Below are 17,252 nucleotides of genomic sequence, written 5' to 3' on the forward strand. Positions count from 1 at the left end.
GTATTCAGTATAGACTCCCTAAAATGACAGAAAATAATGTATCTTAACCTGTGCTTTGTGAACGTGGTGTTATTTTCTGCTTCTGGGAACTGGAGGGATATCCTTCAGCACAAGTACTGTGTTTTCTGTCAGTCTTTCAAGGACACATAATGACATAGGGATACTGCTTGCTTGTCTGCTAATGGCTTTTATACCACATACGTGCTAGTTAGAGTAGACCAGACCTGTACAGCAAAGAAAAAACAATCAAAATAATGGAAAGAATAATATATCCAGCTCATATATTTTGTACAGCGCTTCCCATGGAACAAACAAATTTTGTGAATAGTCACATCAGCTATAGTACTGTCTTGGAGATTAAAAGCATAACAAAGATGAGAACTGACCTCTTGGTGCCAAACATGATGCAAAGGAGAGCCTGATTCACATTTATAAATTCACTGCTCTGCACAAGCTGCTTCTGTTGACCTGGATAAAAAAAGAGAGATATTTAGACCAAGCAACTCAGGACCATGATTTTAAAATCCTGAACAATAATTAAATTAGTAAAAACTGCCCAGTGCAGCTTCAGAAAATACCTGCCAATTTTACAGAAATATATAGATAGGTTATCAAAACAAATACAATTTAATGTATTTAATGTTAACAAAAAAAAAAAAGGATAAAGGTTATGAAACGTAAGAACAACTCCTCTTGCTGGTAGAGCTTAAGCCTGATTGTAAAGGCAGTTACTGAGCACAAGACTTCAGTACACTGATATTTGGAAGGGCAACATCTGAAAGCCCCTGTTCTCTGAATGGAGAATTCATCTAACCGAGTGAAATTCAGGTGCCTTAATGCAAGTAAACAAGGTCACCATGAATTGCTTGTCTAAACACGGACATATAAATTTACATCTAAATTGCATTTTGGTGTTCAGTTTGTTCAATGACTACCTTGGTAAATTAGTATTTTTTCCAGAAATGAACCATTAATATGAATAAGAAATGTCCTGAGATGGGTCTACTGAGACCCAATGACCTCAAGAAATCCTATTATTTGAAAAAAAAACTTTTACTAAAAAAAAGAAAATGTTACAGAATAATAGAATAATTTCCATTGGAAGAAAATGCCTAGCCTGGGCTTCAGCTTAAATCAGGTCTAATCAGATCAGGGTTTTCAGGGATATTGCCAGTTGAGTCCCAAACACCTCCATGGACAATCAATTACAGTACTTCACCATCAAGACTGCATAAGCATTTTTCCTAATACCTACTGAAAATCTTCAATTTTATGTTCACTGCCTCTTAGCCTATCACTGTGAACCTTCAAGAAAATTCTAGCTCAGTCTTTTCTATATCCACCACTCAGGTATTTGCTCATGGCACTAAAGTCTCATTCTCACAATCTCTTCTTAATGCTGAGATGATCCAGCTCTTCAGCCTCACCTTGTATGTCAAGTGCTACAGCCCTTAGTCACTGTGTTTGGTCTCCATATGCTGACATCCTGTCATTACTGGGGAGCCCAAGTCTGGTCACAGTACTGCACAGTCCATCTTGTAAATATGATACTGAGGAAGGAACATTTCCCTGACCTTCTGGCTGCACACTTACTCACATAGCTGAGGGATGCAGATGACTTCGTTTGCTGTCAGGGCACCCTGTTGGCTTGTGCTCAAATCACTGTTCACAAGAGAATTCAGATCTCTTTCAGCAGCACTGCTTCCCAAGTTCACAGCCTGTGCTGTTACAGAGGGTTATTCCATTCCCTGAGCAAGACCTTGTATTTGCTTTTGCTGAACTGTGCAAGGTTCTTGTCAGTCCATTTCTCCAATCTGGCCAGGTTCCCAAGTAGCAGCAGTTTCCTCCACCACACTGCCCACAAAAACTGCTGATTTGCACTCTGTCTTCTCACTGGTATCATTAATGAAGACACCAACAAGTGCTGGTCTCAGTACAGAACCCAGAGGGGCCACACAAGTTACTGGCTGAACATCTGCTGTTTTCCAGCCATCAAGAGCCTCTCCCAGCCACCATGATTTTCCAAAGCAAGAGAGTAGCCTTTTAGAATCACAGAATCACCAAGGTTGGAAAAGACCTCCAAAATTATCCAGTCCAACCATCCACCTACCACCAATATTCCCCACTAAGCCATGTCCCTCAGTACAAAATCTAAATGTTTCAGGAACACCTCCAGGGACACTGACTACACCACCTCCCTGAGCAGATCATTCCAGTGCCTGACCACTCTCAGAGAACGAGCATTTCCTAATGTCCAGTCTGAATCTCCTCTGGAGCAACATGAGGCCACTGCCTCTAGTCCTATTGCTAAGTTACACAGGAGAAGAGGACAACCTCCGCCTCACCACAACCTTCCCTCAGGCAGCTGAAGAGAGCAATTATGTCACCCCTGAGCTTCATTTTCTCCAGACTGAACAATCTCTCAGCTGCTTCTCGCAAGACTTGTGCCCCAGACCCCTCACAGCTTTGTTGCCCTTCTCTGGACACGCTCCAGAGTCCTGATGTCTTTCTTGTAGTGAGGAGCCCAAAACCGAACATAGTACTCAAGGGGAGGCCTCACCAGAGCTGAGAAATGACAGCCACTTCCTCCAATATCCCGGACAACATCCCATCTAGTCCCATGGACTTGCAAACATACAAGTGAGATCCCCAGCTCTGCCTTGCAGATACACACAGTATCCCTGCAGATACTGCTTCCCTCCCACAGACTCTGATATAAAACCAAGGGATCCGGGAGGCCTGAGGACAACCTTCAGCAGTGAAATCTGAGGCACAAAAAGCACAGCTTCTTCACCACACGGCCACACTGAGCTACAGGTCCATGCTCTACCTTCCTTTCTGCTGCTGATGGACTTACAGAAAGCTTTCTTCTTGTCCTTAACCTTCTTTGCCAGTTTCAAATCCAGCTGAGCTCTGTCTATTCTGACTGCACTGCTACTGATCCTGTACATCTCATATTCTTCCAAGCAGCCTGCCCCCGTTTCTACCATCTGTGTCCTTCCTCTTTGGTTTTCTCTGTGAGCTCCTTTACACAGATTGCACCCCCTCCTCCTGTCTTGCTCATGTCCTGTACCCACTCACTCATTTCTTAATGTAAATGTGCAATCTAAATACAAATGTTTTGTTCATCAGAAACGAGCTGTGATTACATGATCTCGACTGACAGGAGGATTTTTGGCTTCAAACTCTGTCCTAAATTCATAAGATGCTTAAGGGGACTCCACATCTCTCTGTCACCCCTGATAAAATGACACCACGTAAAATGTCCTGTTATCTCCATGCAAGGAAATGCTATTTTAAAAGCACTCTATTTCACTACAGATTAGAGCAGTGACATTTTTGTCTCAATTTATCAACTGTTCCTAAAGCACTGGCTTTTTTAGCTTTTTGTTTTGTTTCTGCTTGGTGTGGCTCCTTCACTTGTACAGCTGCAAGAGATGAAGGGAAGCTCCCTCTTCCTTTCTGTGCTCTCGTGTTGCAGAATCACAGCCCTACCGCTGGGCTAGTGGCAGAAGCATTACCATCCTACAGAACATTTTCCTTCCCACAGCTGTCTCGATTGGGAATTTCAAAAGCCTCTAAGAAAGCCAAGTAGCCAACTCCAACTGAAAATCAATGGATATGGGACATGTGCATTCCCAACATGCCCTGGGAAATCACACTCCACTTCCCTGTTGAGGATCCTAATTAGGCTGTGAGATACACAACCCAGAGATTGAATGCAGCTGAGACTAAGGACTGCAGTTCATCATCTGCCATAGTGCACACATTCAAGTCATTTACATAGCTGCTCATACAACATAAAGCCTAAATCTGTAAGTGTGTTACGGAGATCTTAGTCAGGGCTTCCTGTTCTGTAAGCAGCAAAGTTCAGATTCTTTAATTTAATTTTCAGTAGTATGTAGGTCAATATCTAGAAGTCTCCAGGTCCCATCTGACAAAACAGTAGTAACTTACAGTCCCAAGAACTTCAATGAAACTGAACATTTTTATACCATTCATTCAATCATTGGCTGATCATTTATATTTCCACAAAAAAAAAGGCACCACTGACAAGTATTTATTATGTATTAAGCACTTTACATTAGAAAGTAGGATTGCTTTTAGGTTCATAAGAACTTTAACTGAAGGGTTCCATTTCCTTCTGGCTCCTCTTGGACATAATAATTTTAGTGATGACATAAGATACTAAAGTTTCTCAGAAAACAGAAAATTCAGAGAAAATCAACAACTGTAAAATCTCTGAGTAGCTGAAGCATCCTCTCTTTAAGATGATTGGAAGAGCAAGGTGTTGGACATGTTGGCACTTAGCAGAAACGCTGCTAGCAGCAGCATCTTCCTGTTCCATGACACACAATTATCTTCAGTCTGGAAAGCAAGATTGCTACCATCACCAAATACATTAAATAAAACATTAATTCAAATGGTACAGCAGCTACTGCCTCAGCTAAACATAAAGTTACCAACAGCGCAAAAGAAACAAAGGCTCTTCAACACTTTGCAAGCACATACATATCAAAGTGCCCATACAATACTTAACAAATAGAGTGCCTCTGTGTTGATGGTTCCATCTGAAAGATTACAATCTAAACCAATAACTTTCCTGTTCTCAGCTAAATTCCCCATTAAATCATGTATTTTACTACACTCTACTCCTATAAGTAGACAGCTTTTTTTGTAATTCTACCTAATGCCATCAGAGATCAGAACCATGCACCCTTAGTATTCAACACATCACAGCGTACAATAAGCTTAAATGCCATACTTTAAAGTTATTTCTTTGCAGTCACTTTGAAAAAAGTACAGAAAAAAAAAAAAAGAATAAATCACCTACAGATACTTGGCACAACATTTTTATGGTGTTTTTTTCCCTATGCTCTGTCTTGAACACAGCCATCTCCAGCAGATGCCTGCCCTCTTTGACACTTAAGAAACTATTTTAATCTAAGAGTCCAAGCTGCTCTAAAGAACAAAGCAATGTGAGAAATGTTTTCAACAGCAAGTAGCTATTTGCAGTATAATAGGATACTTACTTAGGACCAGGACACCTTCCCAAAAGCTATCCTTCAAGGAACGGAAGTTATATCTAGTAGAAGACACTGGGAACATACAGGGTTACCCAGAAGAAATGTAGTGGTTTGTGGATACAAACAGTGAGATTCATTACTTCTGGCCTTAAGGTCTATGAAACTGTCTCAGATCACTTATTCAGGCTTTACTGCGCAACCAATCATTTCAAAATGACAAGAAGTAATTTCATCAAACCTTCACCAAACATGAAAGGCATTAATTCACTATACAGTGTGGCTTTTTTTGGTTTTATTTATTTGTTGTATTGTGTACTTAAAGAAAACATGCCCTAATATTCAAACAATTAAAGTCTCTGGCAGCTTCTAGTGTTAGCTTCTTAGTGTCTCCTTATGCAACTAAATGACAAATGAAAATAAATGAGCCAATAAAATGAAGTCCTAATTCAAATGGACACAAACAACACACAGTTCTCATGTAAGGACTAATTTATATAAAATGCAAATGAAATTTTCAACAGCAATTTTCACGTTACAGAATAAACCCAACTGCCTTCTGTTAATGAAGAAAGGTCAGTTCAGTATGAAGAGTTTAAGAATTGATTTTGCCTACTGTATATCACAAGGGCAGCCAACATTATGATCATTCTGAAGTATTAATTCTGGTAGTTTTATTGTTGTTTTTTTTTTTTAACTAACATGTTTCTTCTGATATCTGAAGAGAATTTATTTTAGATGTATACAAATTAACTGCATATATTTGACTGCTGATTATTTCATCTGTCAGGAAACTGCTACAGCAATCATATAGTCGCCAAAGATTTTATACTATTGTCTGTAAAGATTACATTGGTAAGAAGATTAAATTAACAGGATTACATTTCCAGTTTTCTTCACAAATTAATTAAAGTATGACTGCTGTATGTTTTCCACTTGATTCATGCAGTTCCCACAACAGATGTTTTCCTCTTCCAAAATGAAGTTAAATATTTCTGGTCTTAAGACAAAGACAACAAAAAACAATTACCAGTTTACTCTGCTTCTCAGTGATGGCTCAGTTGACCTCATCAGATAATTTTTCTTTCATCCTTTGTTCTTAAATCCTAGTCTTTCACTCTTTAAAATAACACAATCACCAATGTCTTAAAACCCCTTGTTTTCCTTTCTGTTCCTTTCCTGCATTGTATAATACCTTATATCCATTTTTTTCATTTCACAGCTATATGCAGTTTGTGCACAAAATGTACAGAGTCGGTACAACACAGAGATCTGTGTTCTCATTCACAGAGTCTGTGAATTCATTCACATTCAACAGAGTCTGTGTGCTCATTCCCCACCTCTGCCTGCAGGTAAGTCGAGGCAAATCCTCACTACTCTTGTAAGAGGGAATAAAAATTCTTAGTACGCAGTCTGTGAGCATGTGAAAGAAACATATTGATTTTTAAATAAGGCAGATAGAATCAAGAACTTTTCCTAGGTATTTTGCCCTCCTTTACCCTGAAGGCAGCTTCCTTTCCTATGATTTCAGGATTATTCAGGACATTCCTCTTTATCATCAAGATCATCTTAAAATCTAATTCCTCAGAAATCTGAGGGAGTAAAGCCATGACCGTCTCTTCTTCTCTAGGCACAATTACTGGATTACCAATTATTTATTATTAATTAAAAGTGAATGTACCTATGAACCGAAAAAAGCGTGCACATGAAAAGATTAACAGGAACTGGACTGATCAGGATTTCATTATTTAATCACCAATCATTATTATATAATCATTAAGTAATAATTTCATTATTTAATCATTAATTAAATATTATTCATGACACTATAGGGGAGATTTAAGTTAGATATTAGGAAGAAATTCTTTACTCAGAGAGTGGTGAGGCTCTGGAAGAAGTTGCACAGGGAAGATGTGGATGTCCCATCCCTGGAGATATCGAAGGTGAAGCTGGATCAGGCTCTGGGCAACCTGATCTAGCTTTGGATGTCCCTGTTCATTGCAGGAGAGTTGGAGTAGATGATCTTCAAAAGTCCCTTCCAACTCTACAGATTCTATGATTCTATGTTTTTTCTTTATTTACGAAGAGTAAAGAGCCTGTAAAAGTTTTTGTTGTTATTCTTATTGTTTTAAATCACTTATGAACAACTGAAAAGCACTTTCTAAAAGTTCATCTGAAGTGAGTGAGCATTAATGATTAAACTGAATCTGCTGATACATGAATGCTAGAAGCAATAGCTCATTTTCACCTGCTATGAGACATGAACATGATGTTACTCATCCACCCCTCTCCTCTCCAGAAATATCAAGAGTATCCCAGATAGACATGGAAAAATCATGAGCTCAATGCTCCTTAATGCTTTAAAAACTAACACCTGCATGCAGGCTGCTGGGTTCAGTCACAGCTTGATAGCAAATCAGCTCTACAGCCAAGTGAGGGCTTACTCTCTTCATGCCCACTGTGCTTTTTAATTCCTGTCCCTCAGTTTGCAGTCTCTTTAGTTGCACAAATACAACAGAATACAGCATTGCTCTACCAGGGAGATTAAATGATTTAGATCAAGACCTGCCTCTCCAAAAACTTCAAAAAGCATATTTACTTTAGAGTTATTTCATAACCCAGATGTTTTCATAGCACACGTTGCCCTGGCACAAGTAGAGAAGCTGTGAACTCTGGAATAGTAGTTTCTTAAGCAGACTTAAAAGCCAAAGATAACATCCAGGTCGTAGCTTCTGAAGTGATAATGAAAGACCATTTAAAATTGTTAAGAAATGTTTGTACCTTATGTAAAATTAGTCCTAAAGGGTATTCTGAATATGAGTTTTAATCTGCACAGAAAGGAAGCAATCTCTTAGACTATTTCACACAGAAAAATTAATAGCACCAAGAGATTAGAAAACACTCCTACCTCCTACCTGATAATGCCATCTGAGACACTATCAGATTTCCACATCTCTTTTGCTAATGTTGAAAACAAAATATAACATTGTTAAATTAACAGCAGTAGAGGACTGCAAGAATTGTACGTCACTCTACAGGCAGGAGAGAGAGAGAGAAAGAGATGAAACAACTCCAGGGACCAAAGCAATGAAGTGTTATCTTTCCCGTACTCTTTTTCACCACTAGAGAAGGCATGGGTACTTAAAGTTCAATTGAGTATTTCACATGCACTGACAGAAAAAACTCTTTCGCCTCAGAATAAACTGATGTCAGCTAAATGTGATCAACTATTGCCAAGAAACAGGGAACAGGATTATACAGACCCAAATCTCTCACCAGCTCAAACAAACACAGCAGCTTTTGGAGGATGACGATGACCTTTGGCTGCAGTTAGCCAGACTAATTCCAAGGGGAGTATGACATGGACAGACAGAGCAGAATATATCAAGCACATGAGTTCAATAGCTACCACAGTTAGAAAAGAGATCCATTTTTTTCTACCTTACCAAAGATGCTGTAGAAAATAGCAATAGTAGATTTATCTTAAAAATATGTAGATTCTGCTTTTCATGCTTCAACTTTTAAACTAACGCTACAATACTGACTTGCGCTTTAACTGAAGTTTCATTGATAATTCTTTAAAACTAAAGAAAAGATGTCACTTGACTGTGCAGAAGGATATAAAATAGTAATTTTAACACAAGAATGTATAACTAAACAATCACTCAAGCACTTACAGTTTATTTATTCTGTGAAATTCAAGGGAAAGAAAATGAAAAGAATGATGTTTATTCAGTACAATGGGAAGTTATTTATGCTTAGTCATTAGTATGTAGAAGAATGCAACCCAAGACATAATAACACAGATTTTCCTGAGTGTGTTACCATTGCTTCTTCTCAGACAGTTAATTTACTGTCTCACCTCATCAGCTGGCATGTCTATCTATTCATTCCTATATTATCAGCATAAATAAACTCCTTTCATTCACAATCATCTTGGTTATCCCACTGCCATTTGACTGCATTAATGTTTTCTATCTCAAATTTTTAAGGCCATAAATACAAAAATGGAAAGATAATATCAACCATCCCTTGTTTTCCTTTCACCATTTATACATATTAGCATCAGGTTTTGCTGTGTTTTCCAGTTCTGCTGCTTCTGAAGATGACAGCTGGCTGCACAGTAAAGTTCTCAGCTGGAATCTGATCTAAGAGCACTGCAGACTATAGGCTCTGTCACTCCAAAATATTTTGGGCAAGATCTGTAAAGGAACTCTTTACCAATCCTTAAGCCAAAGATTGCAGCTCAATTTCTGTAAATAACTTAAATATTTCACTTCTTGGCATAAGATTTCAAAATACCATGAACAGAATTCATCCTACCATGCACAGCCAAGGCCAAGGAGGATTTATCGTAACAGAAAAGGCCCATAGATGGCTGTGGCCGCTCAAGGTGATTCTTCATTAATTTCCCTCTCACTTTTCCCATTCTGAAGTCACACGATGACCTTCCACTTCCAAAGACCAACAAACTGACTATCTTTGCAAGCAGAACAGGATTCACTGTAAGTTGTTACAAGTTACAAAATTATCTCTGCTTTCATGGAAGAAACAATTCTTAGAAGATCCATCAAATCAAGTCAGCAAAGACTGAAAGGATTAAGAGAGGATTACCTCAGAACTAAGGACTTCCACAGAAGTTGTGCTCAACAATGTCATGGCTGTTTGACAGACCTATTCTTAAACACTCCAATGTGGGAGGTTGCACTGTCTGCAGTATTGCCATGTAATCCTAAACGTCTGAAATCCTTTCCCTGAAAATAATACTCTTCGCAACCAGCAAAGCTCATTGCCATTTGTTCCTTCACCAGTAAACACAGAGAACTTTACCCTATTTCTCAGAATAGCGTTCTCGCATACTGGAGCACTGTTCAGGAGTCACCTGCTTCTATTCTAAGTTAAACAGCAACTTAGAATATGATTCTTCCTAAAGGGTGTGTTATCCTTACTCCAGATTCTCTTTCCTCCTGTATTAAGACACAGATGGCCAAAACCAGAGAGTATTCTGCACAGAACAAAGTAAAATAGGAAGTATTTATTACTTTTCATGAGGTAAACTTGGCTGTATATTCTAGCTTAATATTCCTCAATAGTCTACATCAGTGGCTAACGTTTACCTTGCTGTTCATCTATCTCTCAGATTTCGTTTTCCCCACAACATCTACACAGATCATCACTCTTTGTCATGTGCTTTTGTAAATTCTGAAAATCTAACAATTTCCAACAATATCACACTTCTCAAAAAGAATTTACTAATGTGTTGTGTGATTTTTTTCATCCTCTTTGCTATGTATTTCAGAGCAAACACCAAGTTCATATGATTCAAAGCTCGAATAACAGCTAAAAAATTTAAAATACCTAGTCTGTCAGTCATCTTTGGGCTGGAAGGATCTTCAACAGTAAGCTAGAACAACTGGTTTGAATGCAGCATGCTTTAGCACCATCATCGTGTCCACTATCTTACAGAATAAGAGGATCCACTGCAATGTTCTTGCACGTTCACTGACCTCAAGCTAAGACCTGATAGGAATAAACCAAGTTAGAGAACAACAGACAGAAATTATTTTGCTGCCTCTTTACAGCTTCAGGTAAGCTCTGAAAATCACCTAGAATGTAAGATGGAGTTTTCTTTGACACAGCTCCTTCTCTTTGATCTCTCAATGAACTTGTTCTAGCTTTCAATTTACTTGGAAAAGTCAGACCCAGACAGTCAGATCCTCACCCTTTGCCACAGCACTGTGCCTGTGACCAGAAAGACAGCAACAAGCAAGACTCTGTACAGTGCTGAGTAGATGAGGGTTTGCCAAGGTTTGTAACTGGCACACCATACCTTTCTCTGGCAGCCCTGTGGCCATCAGAAGGAACAGATGATGCATTTCATTTCTCACTGTTCTCTTCTCAATGTATTTTTGAGCATTCACATTGTATGTTCTTCCCAATCAGGATTTGAATCACACAACAGCAAGAACAGTGACTGATTCAGCCTGGCCCAACGGATTTCCCCACCAGACAACAAAGAAAGCAACCAAAAAAGCTGCCTGTAGTCAAAAAAAAAAGAATGGGAGAACAGATTTGCTAATGTGAAAGTTTATGCTAATAAGTTAGAAGAAATGTCAGTGATGATTCTAGTGATTAATGAATTAGAAAATTAGACACCATGAGTTAAATCTGAGTATTATTATAATACCTCTCAAACCATACCTTCTGTTGGAATCAACAGCTCATACAGCATTTTAAATCAAAAGATTTATTAATAACATATTAAGCAAATTATTTTCGTATCAGAAATACCCACGCCTCTCTCCTGCTTAAACAGAGTCCTTGATTGAACTGAACACATCTACTGGTCACAGCAAAGGCTACAAAAGTTCTGATCAATACAAAGACACTAAAGGAAGTTATTATTTAATTTTAAGGTCTATAATTTGGTTAAACTTCTTCACTTTAGAAATGTTAAATTTGCCAACTGTATCCTTGGCTGCATCAAAAGAGCAGTGGCAGCAGGAAAAGGCAGGTGATTTTCCCCCTCTGTTCTGTCATTATGAGGCTCCATCTGCATTACCGCATCCAGCACAAAAAAGACATACAGCTGTTGGAGAGGGTCCAGAGAAGGCCATGAGGATGCTCAAAGGGCTGGAGGACCTCTCCTATGAAGAAAGGCTGAGGGAGTTGGGCTTGTTTAACCTGGAGAAGAGAAAGCTATTGCAATTACCAACAGACGTGGAAAGAGTATTCCTAGAAGCTAAATACAGCATTCTGGGGTTCATTTTGTCTGTGACAGGAAATCAAAATCTGAACACTGAGAACTCTTGAGCAGCTTCAATTTATAAGCAGCTTGAAGCTACCATGCACAGGTTAGAAGCTAAAAGGATATTTTTTTTCTTAAGCTACAGGAAGAATCACCAGGTAGAGGAAGAACACACAAACATTTTTCCTCATCCTAATTTGCAAATAGTTCCTTCTCGCCTGTAGGCAAAATGAATTATATTAGTTGTTACTTTGTACACAACAATAAAAAGTAACACTTTTCCTTCACGTTAGTTTTTTATATTTATTCCACTAGCTAAGAATAAGTAGTAAAATTGAGAAGCAATTTATTATTAAGATCTTTCCTGTAAGTCTCCTGGAAGGCACAGTCAGCAGCCAACAAGTGAAGTCAGGAAGGATGTCATTGCCCTGGGGTAGCCAACATTCATCACAGTGGGCAGCCTTTGCTGTAATAGTTTCTCAGTGGGGAAGGCAGCATGTAACAGAGAGATGACGTGTAAGATAATGCCTGAAAACTCAAAAGTGTTTTAGGGAGAGACTGGAAGTGAGTGTTTACAGCAACAGCAGGAGGGAAGAAAGCAGAATGTCTTGCTTCTCTTTTTAGCCCTCAACACAGGTAAAAAAATATATATCCATTCTGTATCATGCAGGTTTATTCCCACCACAATTTGGTTTTCATTTGGTGATTGCTTGCTCACCTCTCTCCTACAGATTTCTCCTTAACTGCCATTTCTGATGTCTAATTTCCTCAAAATAGGAAGTGGATATACCCAGGAAATACCCATGACTTTAACACATTACAAACTGTTTTCCAGTTCCTTATATTACTAGCAGGTCAATTATCACTGTCACTGAACTTATGTTTTACTTCAATTTATTCAGAGCGTCTGGGAAGCTGAACTACCCAGAGTGATAGTCAATACAGTTACATGGGAAAAAATAATAATAATAATAATAATCCAATCATTTCATAAAGGAAAGGGGGTCATTCAGAGTCAAAGCTTGTCTGTGAATAGTGGGCAGCAGCAGAGTATTTTAAGTCAAATTTGAACAGACTGTAAATTTCCCAGCAGAGGTATTTTGGAGTGGGTGGGTGACTGTGTTAAAAAGATAGTGGTCTGCAAGATGCCTGTTTTCCAATTTCTCATTAAATCTCACTGAATTTCAGACCACATTAAATCAGATTTTGAAACTAAACTCACAGATTTGCTCCTAATTTTATAAATAGTTCCATGCCCTTCACTACACTATGATGCTGTCCAGCGTGAATTAAACAGCAGCATTTGGCATTCAACCACGGCGAGCAAGGACAGATTCACTGAGACTAAACCACCTGAAGGCAAGATGCAAAATGGCTTCTTTCATGGTTCACATCCAGAAGTCTTGGTCGGCTCTTCGAGCAAAGCAGGGCTCTGCTGTTGTCAGGAAGGCAAGAGGCACACAGCCAAGCCAGAAAGAAAGTGAGAGACAGATGCTTCATTTGGTACGGAGCTGCTCAGCTGCATTTTGCAGAGGATCAGTCAACTTGTTACAAAAAGCAATGTGCCAGGAGATGCCATTCTGCATGCCATCTTCATAGTAGTGAAATTCTCCCAAATGTCAGGATCCAGGCTTTTTCTTTGGTAAAATGCAGAAGTCCAAAACGGGTGAAAAAATATGGCAGTTCCTGCAAGGTCCCGGGAGGCATCACAAACCTGAAATTCCACTGGGATTACGGTAAAGTGTATTTACTTTACCACAGGTGCAGACCTAAACTGGAGCCTGTCAATAAGTCTTGTTTAGGAGTGGGTGGATCTGCAAGGAAAGCATCATTTGAGACAATTCAATACACTACCTCAAAAATCTCCAGATAGGAAAATATGATTCTCCTCTTCTTTAAACTCTTAAATTTCCTGCATTAAGCAGTCTATCTATCAATCTCTGTGTGGGAACAAGTGGGGAAACAATGCACAATGGGTATAAAATTAATTAAAACCTGCTCAGATACAGGTGCTAGCCAGACATCTGCTGTTCAGTCAGCTTCAGGTGTACTTATGGTTAAAATAAATGAGTGTAAATGGCCTCCTTTTCTTTAGGTGGTGAGAATTGGCTGCAGCCAGCGTTTCTGGATGGAACAAACGACTAAGTACCTGCCTCCAGTTTTGATATTTTTTTAAATCTTAAAGTCAAAAGGTCACATAAATGGAAAAGGTGCAGAAGAGCAGGGCTCGCACCCACAGTTACCACCATCCCATCACAGCACAGCGCTGCTATCTTGAGTGGCAGGAAATATGAAACCACCCCAGGCATCCAACTTCCAGTACTAAATGTAACGGAAATACCATCACGGCATTGATAGGGTATAACGCTGCTCACACACGCACAGTCAGGACTGACAGGGCATGAAACTAGGTCTAGGAAAATGCAGAAAGATGTAGTCTGTGAAATTTGGCCTTATCTTGGGAAAAAAACGGGATTTGAATTACCCAAGCTGTCATCTTTTCTTTTTGACAAGCTTAATATCAGAAAAGAAATAATGTATAAGTGTACTTCAAAGGAGGAATTTTTGGGTGTTCCCACTTCTCAGATGTTCTTCAACTTTTATCTGATGCTTTTTCTGAGAAAAACTGAGGACACAAGCCACCAGAATGTAAAATACTATTGCTGTGGCAAATAAACAATTAATCACTTTAATTCTTGTCAAGTACCTTATTATAAAACAAACCTACTTGATGTTTTTTCAGCTTTGCAGATGTTTTGCATTCAAGCAATTATACTATAGTCATATTGCTTCTCAAGGCAGCTTCTAGCAAGAAATCCAATTAACATTCAGCACTTTAAAGAGGTAGAATTTAAGAGTTCTGTGTTCATCTCTTCTTAGTCAGCTAAACGAGGAACACAATTTATTTTGCATAATAAAGACAAGAATAGAAAGTATTAAAAAGACAACAGGTCCGGCAGGGGAGCCCTCAAATACGGATTGTTATTAATCAGTTTATTTCTAGTGGGAGTTTCTAAGTGGCACAAGTGTGTGTGTACTGTGTGCCTGTGAAAACAGGAGCAATGAAAAGACTGGATGTTCTAATTCTCAAAGGACGTTGATCACTCAGGATTAAAAGCATTGCATAAGAATGTGAAAACAGCACTCCATAATGCAGTTACATGAGGAAATATATGACAGATAGGCCTGTTTTCCATTTTTGAGCAATTTAGGTAATGGGGAAAACATATTAGGCTCTTCTAAAGCTATAGTGATGAAGCACATCCACAAAAAATAAGGTCAATGACTGCATGTGTGTACAAACAGTCAGATTATGAATCTGCTAACTTGCGATTCTGGAAGCTCCTTACTAAGTCAGATTAACTTGGAGTTTCTGTTCATCGCTATGACATAGCTAAAGAACCCCATGCCCAGAGAACATAAATTGTTCCTTCTTTTCAGCAGTGTAACTTTAAGAAAAAGCTTTTCTATGTATTTCCTGAATTTACAGGAAGATGCCTGCACCATTGTTAAACAAAGCACATAGAAATCACAATTCATCTATCTGGATACATCACTTACAGTCTCATATTTTGGTTAAAGTGAATTCAAAAGGATGAAAAAGACACATTTCAACATGAACCTGTACCTATACGAAATCGTATGTAAATCCCTTTGTCCAGCAGTGAATTAACTGAACAGAATCTTCACTTTCAAATGTCTATAAACATAACTGAGCACATCATTTAGTTAGGTTTGCGGTGAATCTCACTGTGAGTGGCTCAGAGCAAAGTGAACACAGCAAGCAGCAGCATGACCAGTTTGCCCAGATTGCCTCACTGCCACCCCACAGCAGGCCTGCGGTGTCTCCTCCTTGCAGCAGTACCTCCCATAAGTATTTTCTTCCACCAGAAACTCCATTTTGCTCCAAATTCTGCTTTGCACAGCTCCAAATATGATTCTTAGAATTGAGACACTTGCTTACAATTAAGGGGGCAGAAGGTGATAGATTTGAAATGCTCAGTATCTACAAGTTTGAGAAAAAAAGTTAATTTACCTATTTATTTTGGTTTTGAATATGCTGAATAGTAGTTACTCCTTCTAACCCTTAGCACGTCTATGGGTAAGAGAATGCAAACAAGCATTGTTCACGTCATCTGGTTTGTGACAAAACACATCTCCCATCTTGTCCCTAAGGGACAAAACAGGGGAAAAAAAATTAAAAAAGATGAGGTACAAGAGAAAGATAAAAGACAGATTAGCTGTAAGAGACAAAATGGCTCAGATGGCAAGTAATGGTACCTGCATGCCATCTGTAGTCACTGCAGCAGGAGCACTTTCTGGGCCCACAACATCTCTCAGAGGTCCCTGCCAGAAGTAGTTATTTCTCACATGAAGGAAGGAAAAAAATTAAAAAAAAAAAAAAAAAAAAAAAAAGAGGGAATGGAAAAACTCTGAAAAAGGAAAATGTGAATCACATCCCATGAGACTGGCATGAAAGAGGACAGGTCACCCAGAGTCTATAGAGTACCACATTTTGACTCTCATGTTCATCTTTATAATAACTATTTTTTCTTTACTTCTACGTGCATATGAGCTTGCTACTGCATTCTGCAGCAGCAATTCGCAGGGAAAGGCTAGGGATAAGGAGAGATCATTCTTTCTGCAAAAAAGAGCCTTATCTTTTCTTCTTTCCAAATAGCTTACAAACAAAAGTAAAATCTAAAATGAAAACCTGCAACTCGTTAAAGCATCTCTAAGATGCTGCTCAGGAACTTTGCTTTTTTTGCCTTATCTCAGCTGTGCATTTTTTCCCAGTTTTTCTCCCCTATATGAAATTATGCTGCAGGGCTTCTTTTGGTAATTAGAAAACAAGGTCTCAAGACTAATCTAATGACAGCAGAAGAAACCATTCCCTCCAAGAATATTGCAAACTGATCCTCTATAATATGACAAGAATATTAAATACTGGGAGAATTTGCTCACGAAAGACTGACCCTAAAATAACTACTTTCAAAATCTACATATAAAAAGGCAGCAGTACCCCATCTGACAATTGAACTGCAATTTAAAACTAAAACCAAAAAACACCTTTTACACTCATATTGAACAACAATTTGCAATTTGCAATAAATCTAGATCAAAGTACTTTATTTTAACTGGATCTTAAGAAAGAAAGAGATTTGAAGAAAAGAGAGTAATCCACTAAAGATAAACATGTTTAATTTACAGACAAGTGCAAGATATGACAAATAGGACATGGAACACTGAAAGTACATGGCCATATCCAAATATAAGTCCCTCTTCATTTAACATACCTCTAATCCATCAGTCTCACTCCAAAATAAAACTTCCAAACAGCTGTACCAGCATAAAATTTTGGGCTAATATCTTCTCCACACAGCATTCCCAATGCAACAGATAACAGCAGCATCACATCTTGCAGCCAGAATCAGACCCACGCATACCTAAACACAGCTGAACACCTTGGGCTGTACTAA

General features: G+C 38.6%; 1 protein-coding gene across 7 annotated transcripts in view; it reads right to left on the reverse strand.

The window, feature by feature from the left end:
* OXR1 (oxidation resistance 1) overlaps nt 1–17,252 on the reverse strand; it is a 240,885-nt gene that overhangs the window by 206,593 nt on the left and 17,040 nt on the right. For 6 of the 7 annotated variants that reach the window (XR_007375873.1, XR_007375874.1, XM_048939870.1 and 3 more), the window contains exon 2: nt 387–468. Coding sequence is in view for 1 of the 7 variants with exons in the window: in XM_048939870.1 (XP_048795827.1) it covers nt 387–403 (17 nt within the window). In the remaining 6 variants the exon portion in view is untranslated. Of the gene's footprint in view, nt 1–386; nt 469–17,252 lie in introns of those variants that run through there. The other variant, XM_048939869.1, reaches the window with a different exon arrangement.

The sequence above is a fragment of the Lagopus muta genome, chromosome 3, assembly GCF_023343835.1.
Source record: "Lagopus muta isolate bLagMut1 chromosome 3, bLagMut1 primary, whole genome shotgun sequence".
Taxonomy (NCBI): Eukaryota; Metazoa; Chordata; class Aves; order Galliformes; family Phasianidae; genus Lagopus; species Lagopus muta.